The sequence below is a fragment of the Miniopterus schreibersii genome, assembly GCF_964146895.1.
Source record: "Miniopterus schreibersii genome assembly, chromosome: 7".
Taxonomy (NCBI): domain Eukaryota; kingdom Metazoa; phylum Chordata; class Mammalia; order Chiroptera; family Miniopteridae; genus Miniopterus; species Miniopterus schreibersii.
The window spans coordinates 22,593,755-22,612,025 of record NC_138108.1 but is presented as its reverse complement, the minus strand read 5'-3'; the positions used below and the strand labels follow the sequence as shown (position 1 = coordinate 22,612,025).

The 18,271-nt window shown below is 42.1% G+C and overlaps 1 protein-coding gene across 2 annotated transcripts in view; it reads left to right on the top strand.

Annotated features, from left to right (window-relative positions):
- CDK15 (cyclin dependent kinase 15) overlaps positions 1-18,271 on the top strand; it is a 78,150-nt gene that overhangs the window by 40,219 nt on the left and 19,660 nt on the right. For both annotated transcript variants that reach the window (XM_081142695.1, XM_081142696.1), the window contains exons 10-11: positions 2,736-2,799; positions 17,168-17,216. In XM_081142695.1, the coding sequence (XP_080998821.1) occupies positions 2,736-2,799; positions 17,168-17,216 (113 nt within the window). The remainder of the gene's footprint in view (positions 1-2,735; positions 2,800-17,167; positions 17,217-18,271) is intronic.

The following is an 18,271-nucleotide window of genomic DNA, read 5'->3' as shown; positions in this document are numbered from 1 at the left end:
ATAGGAAATCTACTTCCAGCCTGTGATAGCGGATATAGGAATGGCTTCTTTGAAAGCAATGTGTCCATTTGAAATCTCCCCACCTGTAAACACAACCTTCCTCTACATTTATACTGAGGTTTCATTCTTAGGAATCAAGACATCATGAGAAGTCCCGAATTTTTCTTTTACCATCTTTCTGAAGTGTGTGTGTGTGTGTGTGTTTACATCTGAATAGCTGTCACAGCTTTCTGAAATCTAATTCTTTCAATGAGCGTTTTTTAACAAATAATCCCAGCTGTGGTTCTAAAATCAGAATAAAACAAACTATGCAGACCTTGAATCCATTAATCAAAATGCCTTCAGTTTCCATTCCAACAAAGGCAGAGAACAGCCCCTGCAGCCCACTGTTTTCAAATATAGCACTCACTAGCTGCCTTTTTAAGAGCCTTTAGGGAGGGCATAAATCAACAATTTTTGGTTTTCAGTTTCCCAGACAGTGAAGTGGAGACTTAGTAATTTTCTCAAGTGACAATGAATTCAATAACTTTCAAATAGAAACTCGGCATCAAATTTCCAAATAAAGGATATTGAATTTTGTTTAAACTTTTAAAATCTCAAGCTTAAAGCTTTTAGCATAATAGTTAAACATTATTGGTATCCATTTTGTTGATTTAATTAAACATAATGCAAAATAACCGACCATTCTGGTAACTTTCACCTTAAAAAAATGTGGGTGTGGCCATTATTTGTTTCCCTTATGCTTTCCCATCTTTGCTTTCCTTTCATTGTACTTTGCCGGTTAACAGAAGATTATAGGTAGATCTGTGAGTCACACCCACTTGTTTACATGCACATCTGTGCAAATATATAAGATGGTAGGTTAAAAAAGAGGAATTAGCTACCCATCCTCTGGCCCCTCCTACAAAAGAAGAGTTAATCCAGTTGGTTTTTCAAAATGGATTCCAGGATCCTTAGTCTTCCTCAGGCTCAAGGTGCTTGATAGGAAAAGCCTCTAATCTTCTCAGTAGCTTTTCAGATTGTTCAGGGAGTGGATCAAAGAGAGAAGGTTTTGCTGTGTGGCTTGATTTTTTTATTCTATGAGGGAGAATAGCACTTCAGTGTCTTTTGTTGGAGGGCAAGCTTAACAGGCACCACAAATTGTACTTTTCAGCCAGAGGCCTACTCAGCAAGCTGGTAGGTATTAAGATTCTAGATTCCTCACTGATGATTATCAGTCAATTATTGGGCAGTTGACTTCCTGCCATAACAGTTGGACTGCAGTACATTCCCAGCATTTTACAAATGGATTCTCTACACTCTTTCTACAAGAGCTGCTTCTAAGAGGAATTGTATTGTAGTGGTATAATAAAAGCTACTAGTATTTTACTAATATTTTATAAAAACAATATTAGTCTAGCTCCCAGATATAACTGACATTGGTCTTTTATGATTACCTTTAAAAAAAAAAAAGGCAAGGTGATACTTAGAAGAGGACTCACAGAAACAGCCACATCCAATATCTGAAATGTTTTGACTTTGTACTCCAGAAGACTTTTCTATTAATTCAAAACTGGAGCTCCAATTTGTTAATCCAAAGTATAAGTCATCTTCAGTGGTGTCATTACTATTACTATCCACCAGTTAAAAACCAAATACCATACTCTAGGCTGCTGGACCACAGAAAAACAAGCAGATGAGATGAATATGGTAGAAAGGACTAGAATTAGGTTTGGGATCATTTTTAGCCAACATTCCACTGCCTAAAGGTCAGCCATCTGAACCTCTTTTAATTTGAGCACATTGTGGAACAGCTGAATGCCAGGCTGAGGCACAATGTAAGCTGTCAAGTGCCTCCCGTTGAATATATATATATATATATATAGTTCTCTGATGTAAGGCAAAGGGACATCACCCCTGCTTCTTTATATCCCAACTCCCAACATAGCTTCCTAATGTACATCATGCAACAGATATTTAATGATGAGAATATGACTTTAAGCAAGGCTGTATGACCCACCTCAGAATAACAAGTGAGTTAGTGAAGACACAAGCTCAGGACCTATATTAGGATTTTCCAGAGAAACAAAACCAATAGGATATATAGAGATATATTAGAGGAGATTTACTGTGGGAATTGGCTCATGTGATCTTGGAGACTGAAATATGCCATTTGCAAACTGCAGAACCAGAAAAGCCAGAGGCATAATTTAGTCTGAGACCAAAGGCCTGAGAACTGAGAAGGCTGCTGGTGGTAAATCCCAGAGCCTGAAGGCCAGAGAGCCAGCAGCACTGGTGTCTGAGGACAGGAGAAAATGGACATCCCAGCTCAAGAAGAGACAGAGAGAATATGTGCTTCCTCCACCGTTTTGTTTCCATCCAAGCCGTCAGTGGATTGGATGCTGCTGGCCCCATCGATGAGGACCGGTCTCTTTACTGGGTCTACTGATTCAAATGCTAATCTCTTCCCAAAACACCCTCACAGACACACCCAGAAATAATGTTTTACCAGCTATCTGGGCATCCCTTGGCCCAGTCAAGCAGACATATAAAATTAACCATTACAGGACTATAGGAATATACTAGTATTGCCCATGAAGCTACAAATATGGAAACACAAAAGTTTCTTTCTTGTATACATCAGCCATGTCTAATTCTTTCCTGCTCCCCCCTAATCTGTTTTTTATGTCTTCTTACCTGTTCCCCCAGCCTCATGTCCTCCCTCATTTTCTCTGTCTTTCTCTGGCTTGGTATAGGTGTTGGGAGTCCCTACAGAGGATACCTGGCCTGGAGTTTCCAAACTACCTAACTACAATCCAGGTAATATTTGATTTGAGCTTTGGAATTAGCAGTGTGAGAGATTTAGCTACACAGTGTGCCCTTTTGTTGTTAACTCGACAGTGAAGACAAATGTTTAGGTTCTTGTATTGACTAATCCTTTTAAGAGGAGGACACTGAAATAGTAGGTGAGGTTAGATTAGTTCTCAAACTCTGTAAAACACATGTTGCAAACTGAGTAAGAATTTTGCTCAGTGGATTATTGAATATTGCTGTGGATTCTGCATCCATTTCCAAATGCCCAATGGCTCAAGGAAACAGCTCAAATGGTAGTGTCACTTTTGAGCCCCATGACTGTCATCAGTTTATATGCTACTGTGGCAGAGGGAAAGTAGAGGCTCATTAGTCTCATTAAGCATAGGACAGACCAGGTAAAATGTACCTGATTATGCAGCACTTGGTCATTTTCTGTCACACATTTGGTCCTTCAAGACTGGCTCCCAGGGTGGATTTGGAAGTGTTGGAAGTGTTGTCTATGGGGGAAGTCTTTGAAAAATGGTCCCAAGGCCATGGCAGAGGGGACTGATTAACCAGTCGTCACACCAAGGATGTTGAGACAGAAGGGAGGAGACAAGCAGTGAGCTCGAGGATGAAGGAATGTATCAGATCCTGGAGAAGCAATAGTGGCTGTACCAAAGCTGGACGCCTGAGGGCAGGGTTAAAAGAGAGATAGGTATGCACAGATAAGGACAAGATTAGAGTGAGTGTGGCCCAAGTCACATTTTCTAGTCTTTATATTCTTACATTGCCTCATTACTAAAAATGGATTTATTCCCAAATTGTTGTAATTACTAACATTGGTATGAGATTATCCTGCAAGGATCATGAGAGCAAGAAACTGTAGAGAGATCAAAGAGGTGGTTAAAAAGAAAAACAAAAGACATAGGAGGCTAGGGATTTTTTTCTGCAGCATCTAATATTTTTGCTCAAACAGCTACACATAGGGATGAGGTATCTTGAATGAACCAGGATTATGGAAACCTGATAGCAAGCTAAAGACAAACTATAAAGTCATTTCAGCTTTATGTGAATGATCGTATGCATTGCTAAATGGCTTTAGGGTCACTTACCAATAGTTTACCATTTCTAACTATTTTGCTAGTTTGGCACCTGAGAAAAATGCTGCTGTCTGGCCACAGGGCTTCCCTTTGGTCTGAGATAGAGAGAAAAAAGAACAGGCTTCTTGTGGAGACAGACCATGATCCAGGGTGCAATAGGTCCTATCTCCTGTTGCCATGGTTTCTAGGAGAGTCGGGCTTTCATCTTTTCCTACCCTGCCCATACCTCCCTTCACCCTGACTATACTCTTTCCTCCAGGTGAAAATGGGACCCCCCAGCTTTCTAAAATGGATGCAAGCAGAAGTTAGGGTCACAGATGGGTTGTAGAAAACAATTTGGATGATGTTAATACAAAGCTGCCACGGTGAGCATATGCTGTTCCCTCAAACTTCAAACATGTAGGTTTCAGGTTGGTTCAGGCAATAAACAGCTTCTTAGTACAGAATGTCTTGTTGGGAACAATAATGATAGAAGCTTGGCCAAAATGCACCCCTGCCAGATTCTGTACTAAGTAAGGCAACTGGGTTCCAATAAAACAGTGAGAAATACGTTACAGTTTTCATTTTGCTGTCGTTTCCAAGTAACGTACAATTTTTTATTTATGAAGAGAAATCTCCAGGTACAACATCAATAGGTTCATAGTTTGCATTGTTTTTCTAGGAAGCATTCGATTTAGTTCAAATGAGTCAAAAAAAATGTAAGCACCTACTATCCACCAGGCACTGTTCTGCCTGCCGGGCCTGCACTGATAGAGATGCTCTGTTCTTGGATGTTTAAGAGCTTGGGTTTGTATTTACTCAGCCACACCCTTTCACCAGCTCCCCTTATAAGGGGAGGGCGGGTGCTCATTTGTGAGCCCTGCTTCTGTGGGCTGAGCAATGTGCAGCCCTGGCCTAAGCTTGTGGAAGGCAGGAAGGGAGTAATAACCTTAACCACAGCCAAGATGGAAACCCATGTTTGTAAATCTTAGAAGTCCGGCTTATCTTGGGCCTGGGGTCAGTACTATTGATAACTCTATCATAAGGACTATGTTTTAAAAGGGTCATCCACCTCTGTGTCCCAGGAAAGTCCCCTCAGTGAATCAAGGAGTCTCTCTGAGCCACCGTCCTCACCCACCCCCATCCCTGAGCTGCTGCTGCTGCTTTCGTGCCCCTGAACTCCAACAATCAAGGGAACAGGAGAGGGGATAGGAGCCAGAAAAAATGTCACAGAGCAGAACCGTTAACACCATTCTGGATGAGGTTTTCATTCTAAGTAGTAGTAAGAACCCCAAACTTTGAATTCAGTTGGTACAGCAATTTTGGAGGAGCCAAAGAGCTCAGAACTTGGGAGGATCATCCCGTCCGTGTCCATCTATGTCCACTCTGCCATTTCCAGGCTTTGTCTGGACTATGTCTAGGAAGACAACAATTTCTCTTTGTACAGATTAGAACAAAACAAAACCTAACCCTGCTGGACAGATTTGTCTGAGCAGTTACCCATCTTCTTGGGGGCACTGGTGAGTAGGGTTGCAGGTTTCCTATCTGTCAATTCAGACTGTTGTGCCGGATTAAATCTGGGCAGTGTAAGAGAGGTGTGTAATTTTAGAGACGGGTCTTTCTTCCTTCCTTCCTTTCTTTCTTTCTCTCTTCTCTTCCTTCCTTCCTTCTTTTTTTTCCCTTCCTTCTGTCCTTCCTTCCTCCCTTCCTTTCTTCCCTCCCACCCCCCATTTTAAGCAAGCTGGCCGAGAGCTCTGTGTCCTCTGCTTCAAAGGGCCAGTTGTCTTATTTTGATGTGGGTAGATTAAGAAGTAGGCTTTGAAAAGTAGGCTTTCTTTCTTTCTTTCCTTTTTTTTTTTTTTTTTTTTGTTTAATCTTTTCTCCTGGGATAGCTTTCAGAGCAATATATCCAAGTGTCAGTGAGGGGGTTCTGACGAGCACAGATTCCCAGACTCTCAGCAGGATCATTCTCTAACAGAAATATAAAAGTGAAATATTAAAAACCCTGGAACGTGAACTCCATGTGCAGAGTAGCCAGTGTCTTGCCTGCTTGCACCATGGGAAAAAAAGATCTCCTTGAAAAAAGAGGGAGGAGGGAAAAAGTGCTTTGAGCCAGAGGTTTACAGGTTTAGTAGAGCATAGTAACATCCCCTCAAAGAAGTGGGTGTTGCTCTGTGACCCCCCAAAATGCTCCTCCTTTGACTCCGCCGTCAGAACACTCACCCTCCCCTGGCAACACACCCCCTTTTCACATGCTAACTGAGGCGCCTGTGATTGGCTGAACAATAAGCTGGTCACACTTGCTAAAGGCCTGCCATCTTTCACACAATTAGTCAAGACACATTAATCAAACTGGCGGGGAGCAGGGGCTGAGCTGGCCTCCTGCCGTGGGGGAGGGGAGCAGTTTTGGTGACCCTTAACAAGAGTCCGCAGGAAGCAATGATAAAGGACTGCATGCTAGAGGGATGCTATCAGAAAGTCCAAAAAGGTGAAAACCCCAACTAGAGGCACTGGGTTCATGGCACAGAGGATCCCAGAAGCTTAGAGCAAACCGGATATTGGTCTTGGCTAAAATCTGCTAAAGCAAGACAGTGGTGTGAATTTAAACGGTGGGGCCCTATGGACATTTTTACAAAGTTCCCTTGCCCTTCTAGTTTTCTCCTAGCCCTCAAGAAAATGCACTCAGGAGTCCCTTCCCTTTTGAGCCTCAAGCACTTTGGGTCCAACTAGAACCAATAGGAGTAAAGCATATGTAAAACGTAACAATTTAGAATCGATTAAGAGAAGGTATTAACTGGCAAGGGCAAGGCATTTGTTCTAAACTAAATATTTGGAGAACGTTAAAAATAGTTAATTTTAAGAGAAAAAAATAAGTTAACATTTGTGCTTTTTTTTCCCCCCAATCCTCACCCGAGGATATGTTTATTAATTTGAGAAACATCAATGTGAGAGAGAAACATTGACCAGTTGCCTCCGGTATGCACCCTGACCAAACCCATGGCCTTTTGGTTTGCAAGACAGTGCTGCAGCCAACTGAACTACACCGACCAGGGCAACATTTGTGTTTTTAATGGTAATATCTTCTGGCTTTTCTTTTCTAAATTTCCTCTAAATACTTTTTCCAATGGCAATCTAGAGCTAATAAGAACATACCTTAGAGGCAAGTTTGCCGCAGAATCTTGTAAGCCTTTTAAAAGACTCAACTAAATATTTAGACATTTCTCAGCTAAAGTAAACAGAGGCCTTACTCCTCTGGAGGTTGCCCAGTCACCATCTCATTAGATGCAAAGATCCTGTGATAAAGAAAAACTTTTTTTCTGCCCACATGATTGCAGCCCAGTTGCGGTTTTTAATGTGTCGTTGATTGTTTCATCCAGCTTCTTTTGCTCCACTCAAAGGGTCTGCCGTGGCTCTGTTTGCTTCCTTAAACACAGTTTTTGAAAGCACTCATGCTGTGCGAGCTCAAATCCCAGCATTAATGTACTGCTGGGTTCATTTCACCACACTCAAAAGCGCTGAGTTTAAATCCCTCTCAGTGCCATTTGGGGCACCAGAAGACTTTACCCTTCTTCACTAATGGTTCCAAGTTTACGTCTAGATGCTGGGGTCAAGGACAGGCGAGGATTTAGAAATAACAGTGCATGACATTAGCCAATGCATTTGCCAAATTGGCAATTAGTTCCTGATGTGCGTGCAAAGCATCTTATTCCTGCCTCTTTGATCGAGAATGGAATAGAGTCCACAGAGGCCTTCAAACTTTTAAAGAAATATCTGCTGAAAATCATGCCTGATTTGCGACATGAGCTCAGCTCCAGGGAAGCATCCGGGATTACCCTGGTTCTTTCAGCCCCAGGAAAGAAACGCTGCACATGGAAAGATTTTCCACTGGAGGAACTTAGTGGAAATCAAAAGGCAGGAAAGCGGTACTAAAAGCCCTACAGGGACCTAGACTCAGATGGGCTATGAACATAGGCAAATGCATCCCGCTCATGCCTACTTATTTTCAGTACTCCTGCCTTTTCAACTTTTGACCACCAGGTGGAAGCAAGAAATAATAGGGATGGAAAGAACAGGACTGCTGCCATCAGACAGCATAATAGAGCGATCCAGCCCTTCTCTCAGAATATTTTATTTTGACCTGAAATCCAGTGTAAGAGCTTCACTTCATCTGACACCACGGTGGGACAGATGATTAAAATCTAAAATGATCCTTGTCTCTATTGGGATGATAAAGAGCTACCATGCTTTGGGCTCAAAGGGTCCTAAGCATGTCTTTGTGTGTTTGTTGTGATTGGCATCAGCATCCACTCAGTCACATGACCTACTAGCCAAGGGAGTTATTCAGTGGGCTGAACTAAGGGGGAAAACACTGAAAAGAGAGGTTTTAACTATGAGCATCAACTCTTACATGGACCTGCAAGTCCAAGCTCCACCTTGTACTTTCTGGGGGCCCTTAAAGAAGTTACTTATTCCCCTAATCTGCAAAATGGGAACAATCCTACCATTGAGAAAGTGTTGCCTATGTGCCAAGCACAGGGCGTAATTAACTGCTAATCCTTACTACTGCTTGCCAGGGTCCATGCTGGTGGGAGTACCACGATTTTACACCAAGAAGCTGAGGCTTTCTTCCAGGTCCCCACAGAGGCATTTCCTAATTGGCAGAGGGTCAATCCACAGCCAAATCCTGTCCTCCTTCCATTAGTCATGTTGTATCCCTGTGTATCATTTTGCAGGGTGGTTCTGAGAAATAAGTGAAATTATTCACCTGCATCTGCCATGGTACTAACTTTTTCTTTTTAGATAAAATTGACATTTGTTTTAAGTGTACAACATAATGATTTGATATATGTATGTATTGTGAAATGATCACCATACTAAGTCTAGTTAACATCAGCCACCACACACGGTATGCCTACTTTTAGTAGGTGCTCAACAAAAGTTAGTTGTCATTCTGTGTTTTACAGTGTGGAAATTCATTGAACTGCTTAGTGACTCACCAAGGTTCCGACTCAGTGACAGATATGTGAGAACTGACACTATGCCTGTTTCTTTATGTTTCATTCCCTGCCTTCCTGGCTTCCTTCTAGATGTCAGGCACACCTCCTAGCTCCAGAACTGAGTTTTGTTTTCCCTTGCTTGGGCCTAAACATTATTTGAATTCACACACGCTAAGAGCTGGCCTGCAGTTTTCAAACTCCTACCTAAGTCAGTTTGAGGGCTTGTTAAAACTGTCCCTGCTGGAGAAGGCTCCATTCTGCTCTATGCACCAGCCCCACACACACACACACACAACTGTTGTGAGATGCCTGCCGACTCTATGGCCACGGGCCTCTTCCCTGGGAGGACCCTTATTACCTACATGCTACTTAATAGTATCCAGTAAGGGCTACTGAATCACGGATAACATTAGTGTTATCATTGTTGATTTCACCCAAAACATGGCACAGTGGAAAGAGTGCTGAAGTTCTCTACAGAGCAAACCTTACCCCTTTTAGTGTTCCTAGTATTTTATACATGCCCCCTAACTGGCACATAATACTCACTAAATATTTGTTAAATGAAATGAGTGACTAGAAGTCAGAGAACCTGGGTTCTGGTTCCAGTTGTACCCTCTAGGACTCTAAAAATCCTGTTCTGCCTGCTTTGCCAAGGAAGCACATGTAAGTTATTATTCATCTTATCATTGGGAAATAACTACTGTTATTGAGCACTAACTATGATTTAGGCGCTTTACATACATTATGCCACTTTGATTTACAACAACCATATCAGATGGGGGGCAATGTTCTCATCCCAACTTTATAAATAAGAAGCTGAGGCTTAGGGAGGTATGTGTCTTGCCTGGGGTCAAGTAGCCAGGAAGAGGGAGACTCAGAATGTCCAGACCTGTTAGACTCCAAGGTAGTGCTCTCACAGTGTTCCATATTACCTTTCAAACATTTACCCAACAGGGAAAATATAATGATTTGGTAACAAAACCATGACCCAGACTGGGGACCAGCTAAGAACACTTTTCCAAATCCATTTCTAAATGATTATGTCCTTCCACCCAGACTTGATTTTAGAACTCGTGAGCTTGGCGACATGTTTCTGGAATGTACTATGAGTGGAGTCCCTGCCATGAGATTCCAGCAGCTGCCATCCACCACGCTCCCCCCTCCCCTCCTTGCTCCAGCTAATGAAGCCACTGGCACTCACCAAATCTGTGAACCCTGATTGGGCTCATTACTGTGGCGCTTCTGGAGTGCTGCCGAAAGCTCCTGGGGAGATACTATTAACATCTTTATTAACCCGTCCCCCAAACCAGTCAGTGAAATCCATTTAGATACACAGCACACTTTGATCTTCATTAATAGTTTCTTCTAGTTTCTACATTTATTTTTAGTTTTCTCATCTTTAATTTATTTGGTGGCAATTATTAGTTTTATTGAGGGGGACAAGATGATCTTAAAGTAGTTAAGATTAGGAAAAATTGCAAATGAGTGAAAGCAAGTTAAAAAAAATTTTTTTTCAAGTAAACCCTGCTATGTTCCTTCCTAGTTTAAGAAAAGGAGCCTTATATTTCCAAATATCATGGAACTGGCTCAAACAGGAGGCTCCTTCCCCACCTTCATGGCCAGTGCTTCATGTCATTGATGTCTGTAAGGCATAGAGCAGGATGTACATGTGGGCTTTCTTGAGTTACTTTTTTGCATTTTAAGAATAAGGTTTAGTAAATTTATTTTATTTTAATTTTTTTTGTCCAAGCATCAATTTTTCTTCCATTCAACAAATATTTATTGAATGCTAGGTGTTGGGACTAGGAGATTCAAAAATAAGTAAGACATTGATACCTGCCTTGGAAGCATACAGTCTGGAGGGGGAAACACTAAATAATACAATGTGTAAAGTATTAATATAGCAACATTCCCTGGGGACCTCTAGGAAGACTAGGAAAAAGGCCCCCTTGATTTGTCTGGGGAATCTAGGGATTGTTTGAGAGAGAGGCATGAGCTGGGTCTCGAAGATGACTTAGTGGGCTTTTCCCAGGAAAACAAGAGGGAAAGGACATTCCAGACCGAGGAATTTAACACAGAGGAACAGCAAAGCAGGTACATGTGATAATATACCAAGTAGGTAAGTTGCTCAGGGAAGCTAGAACGTTGGTTCTGTGGTGGGACATTGCTGGAAAGGTGGGCCAGGACTAGATGGGGAAGTGCTTTGTAATCATCTTAAGGATTTGGACTTGACTAGTAAACAAAGAAAGGCACTGGATGATTGTTAGCAGGGAAGTGATATTGCAGGATTTTAATTTTAGAAGAAATTGCTTGGAAGATATGTAGAATTAAATTAGCCAGAAGCAATGTGGCGATGCTCTAGATTCTTGAAGACAAATAGGAAGTCTCAACTAGAGCCATAGCAATGGATAAGGAATGGAGGGGTCAAGTCTGAAAAGCATATGGGTGGTAGAGTGAAGGGGACATTATAACTGATTGGGTTTGAGTTGTGAAGGGAAAACCCATCTGCAGTGGATGAGAGAATGATAGCTCCATTCACTGGCACGGGAAGTAAAAGAGGGAAGAAACTGATTTTTGGAGAAGGTAATGACTATAAGGATTGGACATTTTGAGATTAATGTATCTGTGGGGCCACTGAATGGAGCTATCTAGAGAGCAGTTAGAAATACAAGCCATGATTACATGAGTCTAATCTAGAAATACAATCCAGAAGTCATCTGTTTAAAGTAGTATTTAAAGCCCTGGGTGTGAATTCATTTGCCCAAGGGAAAGTGTGTAGAGAAAGAAGACTATGATTGAACCCTGGGGGACCAGTACTGAGGATCAGGCAGAAGGGAAAGGAGTCTCTGGAAGCTGAGAAGGAACAGCCAGAGGGGCTTGAGAAAACCAGGAGATGATGATGATGATGTGAAGATTGAGAAAACCAGGAGATGATGATGATGATGTGAAGATGATGATGGTGATGATGATGATGATGGTGGTGATGGTGATAATATACCACAGAAAGCATATGGCCAAAAGTTCTTTGGTGGGAAAGCCAAGTACCATTTCTGTGTATTCCCAGTGATGAGCACAATGCCTCCATATGGTGGCCCTTAAACATTTTTGAGACTACAGGGGAATGGTAAATGTCAAATGATGCATCATTGAATACCCTAAGCACCAAATGACATGATCAAGCTATAGCTCAAACGTCATTTATGAGGGTGGACAGACTTTAAACATGGTATTTCCCTGGCAAAAGAGGAGGGACTCCTGGCTATGCCATCCCCTCCACCTTCTCCAGCCACCCTCAGGGAGCAAGATCTGGCTTTCTCTTCCTCTACCAAGACCATTACCTTAGGGGTAGGCTTCAGAGGATGGGATATTTTCTTAGAATCCACAGAAAGTTTTGATGTAGAGTTAGAAAAGTGACACACCACAAATATGAGTTGGAGTGCCAGGCTCAAATGCCAAGGACCACTCTCCATTGGCTTTTGGTATCCTGATGATACCAAACAGGAATCTAAAGCCTGGTAATGCAAAGCATCAGAAGAGCCTAATTTAGACTCTGAGCCAAAGATTACTGGAGCTTCAGAAGGGGGAAACAAGCAGCGAGTAAGTAGGTTGTGAATGTATATATTTGGGGTAGGGGGCAGGTGGAGACAGGAGAAGAGCTACAGATTTTTGCGGTGCAGTTTTAAAGTTACTGCTTGAGATAGTGAAATAAGGCTAACACCATTATCAACTATTTAAATATATGGTATCTCAAGAATGCATTGTATTCTGGAAGTTCCAGAGGTGTAGTTCAGTAGACAGCACTATAAGATAACCTTAGGGTGATTGTGGCAAGGCTATAGTAACTAGAAAATGTTTTACCTGGAGGTAAGACTCAAAATGGTCCTCATGATGTTTTATCGATCAATCAACAAATCTCTGTTGACTAAGGTCACTGTTCTTGAAATGAACTTTCTTAAATATTTATGGGGGGAAAATGCATTATTTGACTATGATAGCAACAATTCAACCATTATTTTAATTTTACTCTATTTAGTTGGGGAACTTAAATGTTCAGCTTATATAGCTTACTTTGCTTTTCCTACCTCGAAAACCCATTGAACTCCAATGAAAACACTTTTAAAGAGAACTGCAAAAGGAGAAATGGAGAAAAATCTGGTCTGATGATTTACTGTCATCTTTGTTAGGAGAAGGGAAATAAGCTGCCTATAAACCTATGATTTTTAGAGACTACTGAAGCCAGAGAAACAGACCACTCTTGGAATGGTGGTGTGTACAATGCCTGTTTGTGGATCATTCTCTCATTGATCGCTTGCAGCTTAACTACTGGGTGGTGGTGGGGAAATCAATGGGAGAGAGGCAAGGTCATTCAACATCAGGTTATCTGCATAGGAGTGGGAAAGCAGGCCACAAACAGGCACTGGGCTTTGGCTGGGCTTCATGACAGCAACCTGACTGACCCTGGACACATCAATCCCTCTGTCTCAGCTAATGCAGCTACAAAATAGATGTAGGAAGAGAGTCAGGCACAGTCTAAGCAAGACATGGAACCTCAAGTTCAATGTTCTTACATTGCCTCCCAGCCCAACTCTTACAGGCCATCCTTTACTGGTAGAATTGATGGGAACTGATTTTTCCCTTATTGGGCTTCCTCTTTCCCATCTTTGAAAAATATACTATATGTCAGACACTATGTTCTGCAATTTTTATATACCTTGATTAATTGAATTCTCTCAACAAGCTCACTTGAGGAAATGAGCCTCAGAGAAGTGTGTGGGTGGTGCTGGTGAGTGGTCAACCCTGCTCTCCTTGCTAGGCCAGCCTCCTTTGCCTCGCTTTGCGCCACACTGGAAACATCTGGAGACCATTAAAGACAATAATAACAACACAACAATGGACCAGTGCTGGGCCCTCCCCAGGCTTGGTGAATCAGACTCTCTGGGGGGTGGAGCCAGGGCTTCCTTTCATTTCACAACTCTCCCAGATGATGGATGCTAATATGCAGTTTGGCTTGAGAACCACTGTGTTAGACCATGCTAGCTCTCCAAAACAAAGGTAAAAACAAGAAGAAGAAGAAAAAAAAGGAATAAGACTAACATTTATTGAGCCCCTACTGCACATCAAGTGTGTAATCTTATCTAATTCTCCCATACAACTGGGAAAATTATTCCCATTTTACAGATTTGAAAGCTTTGGAGTTACTTAATCACAGAGGTTAAGGAATTTGCCCCAAATTTCCAAGCTCATAAATGGCAGGTGATTTAAACCCAGGGTTGTGTTCATGCTGCTACACCACATAGCTAAGAAGCACGCCTCCTGGTACACATTGAGGGCTCCAAAGAAATCAAGCCAGGCTTATAAGAATTTGAGCTTAGGGCCACGTTAGAATTTCAGTAGAATGCAACTTTAGGTTTCCAAGGAGAATGATAAGGCAGGAATACCTGAGAGGAGAGAGAAAAGCATGGTACATCAGACGAGAGAAAGAGACAGAACAGAGGCAAAGGGTAAGGAATTACTTATATTACACTCACTATCCTAATTCTCACTGCAACCCTAGGCAGGAGGAACTACAGTTATCCCCCTTCTGCAGATGGGAAAACTCAGGCCCAGTGAGGTTAAACAATACCCTCAGGTTGCACAGCCGGTAAGTGGCACAATGTGAATTCAAAACCTGGGTCCAGGTTTCTAACTGCACATGGTGCACATTGCCCATCACTTTTCAAAGAAGAGGAAGAAGAGCAGCAAACAGGATTTATTTTGTTTAATGCTCTGGGGCAGGCACTTTACATTCATTATCTCAATGAATCAATAAATTCAGGGAATCACTTCGTCCTTGTGAAGAGAGTATGACCTCCAACTTGAGTCAAGAAAACAGGCTTAAGTATCTTGCTTAAGGTCTCAGTGAAACTGAAGCAGCAGTTTCAAACCCTAGGTTTCATGTTCAGTCCCTAATTCAGGTTATTCTAAACCCATGTTCTGCTAGAACAACACTAAAGTTAGAAGTGGTATTAAAATGCTAAAGACCAAAAATCACAGCACACAGGGCTGTAAGTAGGGAGAAACAGATCGTGGGAGAGGACGGAAATGGATTTTATTATGTTGATCAAAAATTGGAATAGGACTGAACAAGGAAATATTTTAATTTTGTTTGGCCAGGTAAGAACTGCAAATAGGCAGCAGAAAATGATTTGGAAATAAACATTCAAAACAAATGCCAGATATATTTTTTTTTAATTGTTGAAAATATTACAGATGTCCCCTTTTTTCCTCATTGACCCCTTCCACCCCACACCCAGTCCCCGCCCCAGACCTCCACCACACGGTTATTTGAATTTAGGCACAATCATCTGAACAGAGAGTAAACAACCTGTAGTACAAGTGCTTCCCTGAGCCCCCACCTGGGACTGTAAACACCAGCAGAGTGGTTCACATTTGGTTGCATCTGACCTTGAAAACTCTGCTTCAGCCTCTTCCTTCCTTCCTTCCTTCCTTCCTTCCTTCCTTCCTTCCTTCCTTCCTTCCTTCCTTCCTTCCTTCCTTCCTTTCCTTCCTTCCTTCCTTCCTTCCTTCCTTCCTTCCTTCCTTCCTTCCTTCCTTCCTTTCTTCCTTCCTTCCTTCCTTCCTTCCTTTCTTTCTTTCTTTCTTTCTTTCTTTCTTTCTTTCTTTCTTTCTTTCTTTCTTTCTTTTTCTTTAATATATCTTTATTGATTCAGAGAGAGGAAGGGAAAGGGGGAGAGAGAGAAACATCAATGATAAGAGTCATTGATCTGCTGCCTCCTGCATACCCCCTACTGGGGATCTAGCCAGAAACCCAGGCATGTGCCCTGACCAGGAATCGAACTGTGATCTCCTGGATCCTAGGTCAGTGCTCAGCTGCTGAGCCACACCAGCCAGGCTCAGTTGCTTTCTTTAATCACTCCTCTCTCTACAACATTTACCACTCCTTTCACTCTACAAATGTTGAACACAACGTTTCAATTCAAAATTACATTTTGAATTGAAATTACTTTTGAAGTTTCAAAATAATGTGATTTTTATTTTAAAAAATAATAAATTTAAGAAAATAAACATAGAACAAAATCATATTTTGTTCAACTACAATTAAATTCTTTGTTGGGTAAACAGTCTTGGTGTAGTCCATTCCTGCAGGAGCTGGAAAAAGAGATCTTTTAAAACCACAGCAATTATATTTCAGGCCCAAGAAAACTATCAGGCAAAAACATCATTTTAAATGAGAGTTTAAATACTCTTTTCTCATTGGAGTGGGAAACAGATTTGATAAGGAACATCAGCTTATATCCCGTGTAGCTCCTCTTATGGCCCTTACATAGAGTAAGCATTCAATTAGTATTTCCTGAGTGAATGAGAAAATGTTCCCTTTTATGGTGGTTTTATTTTGGGTTAAATAGTGTCAATATCAAGAATAACTGAAACACATGTATCCACATGTAAATATTATAAAGAGTACTCCAAAGAAAAATCACATATTTTATTATCATCCATTTTGCATCATTCAAACCAGAATTCACTTCCATTTTTACTGCAAGTGATGTATAAAATTAGCCCCCTTACTTTTTACCACTTTTGAGACTTTACCCCATCATCTGTCACAAGACTTTTCATGCAAATGAACTTTGTTCTCTCAAATGAATTATAAGCTCTGAGAGGGTGGGGAGATTTCTTTTGTATCACCTGCTCTGCACACAGTAAATGCTTAGTAAATGTTTGCTGACTTTACTGAATGTTGTGACTGTATTAAGTTCACTAGGGCTACCGTGACAAAGTACCACAAACTGGATGCTTAAACCACAAAAATGTATTGTCTCGTGGTTTTGGAGGCTAGATCTGAAATGGAGGTGGTGGCAGGATTGGTTCCTCCTGAGGGCTCTGAGGGAAGGATGGCTGGCTTCGCCGTGTGTCTCTCCACACTGTCTGCCCTTGTACATGTCTGTCTCTGTGCCCCTTTTTATGAGGACACCAATCATATTGGATTAAGGCCCACCCTAATAACTTCATCTTACTTAATTACACCTGTAATGACCTTATTTCCATATAAGGTCAAATCCTAAGGTACCTGGGGTTCAGACTTCAACATATGAATTTGGGGGCCAGGACACAATTCAGCCCAGAATAATGACCTTACACAGAATCATAAAATATTCATAGTTATAAGAGGCCTTAAACATCTTTTACTTTGCTTATCTGATACCTGAATTCTCTCTTATTCCAAGCCAAGAAGAACATTTAGGATTTTCATATTTTTGGAAACAGGATTTTAGGGTTGCTATGTTTTTTAACGTGTCTGTGTGTGCTTTTCAGAATGGTTCCCACTGCTGAAACCTCAGAGCCTTCAGAATGTCTGGAACAGGTAAGCACCACCTTGGAAAGCCTGTCTCTCAGCAGGGTTTGCAGGGATACTTCCTGGACCTCAGTCCACTGAGCACCTCGCTCTGTGGCCCCCATGCCCAGAAGATGCCTCTGGGAGAGCCAACCACCTGGGAGCCTGGTGGTTTTTCTCCATGAACCATTTTACTTTCACCACATTTAGTCGTTAAAATGGTTCTGTGCCCCTCCGCCATGCCCAAGGCCCTGAGAACGAGGGAGTGTTGGCCCGCAAGAAAACCCAGTGAGTTTATTATTCTCTGACACAGAGAAACCAATAGCATCATTGAGTGGCTATTGGAGGGGGGCAGCTTGATTCATGGAGGTCATGCTTTCCCAGGCCCTCTCTACGCGGTCCCGGCTCAGACCAGGGCAGACTTTTATTACCAGCTTTCAACAAATCCCTAGTTTCTTTTGCAAAGTAAAACAGATAATAGAGACATTCCCGGAATAGTTAGCTAACTAAGCCGTGCCAGGCAACCTCAGGGCTAAGAAGAACTCAGTGTTTTCGGACAATGACCAATTACAATAACCAGTATTATTTGATCTGAGAGTAATTAGCCGAGGCTCTGTGCTTTTTGCCTCAGTGAAGAGGCAAAAAGGGCAGTGAGGAAACATCAGAGGCAGGGGAAACGAGCTCAGATGTCAAAGAAACGCACTCTCGCAGGTGGGGAGACGGGGAAGAGGTCCCAGATGAACACTCGAATGTTGTTCTTCCCTGAAACTGGGGTAGAGTTTAACCCAACGGAATTTCGTTTGATTTCTCCAGACCTAGAGTTTCATGTGCTTCAGAGAGCCTCGTGTGGAGTGACTGTCAGAGCGCAAACGGTAGACTAGTGCGCTATAGAACTGTGGATTGCCAAAGCATCTCTTATGGGGAGGGACGGGCCCCGCCAGGAAGTCCCCACACTCCACACTTATTTCAAACGCACCGGACCACCCGAAAGACCCTGTTGTTTTGGCTCCAGGGAACTGCCGTTTGTCATTTCTTTCAAAATGTGCAAACTTTCTCTTGCCGGCACAGTCCGGCCCCTAACCCCT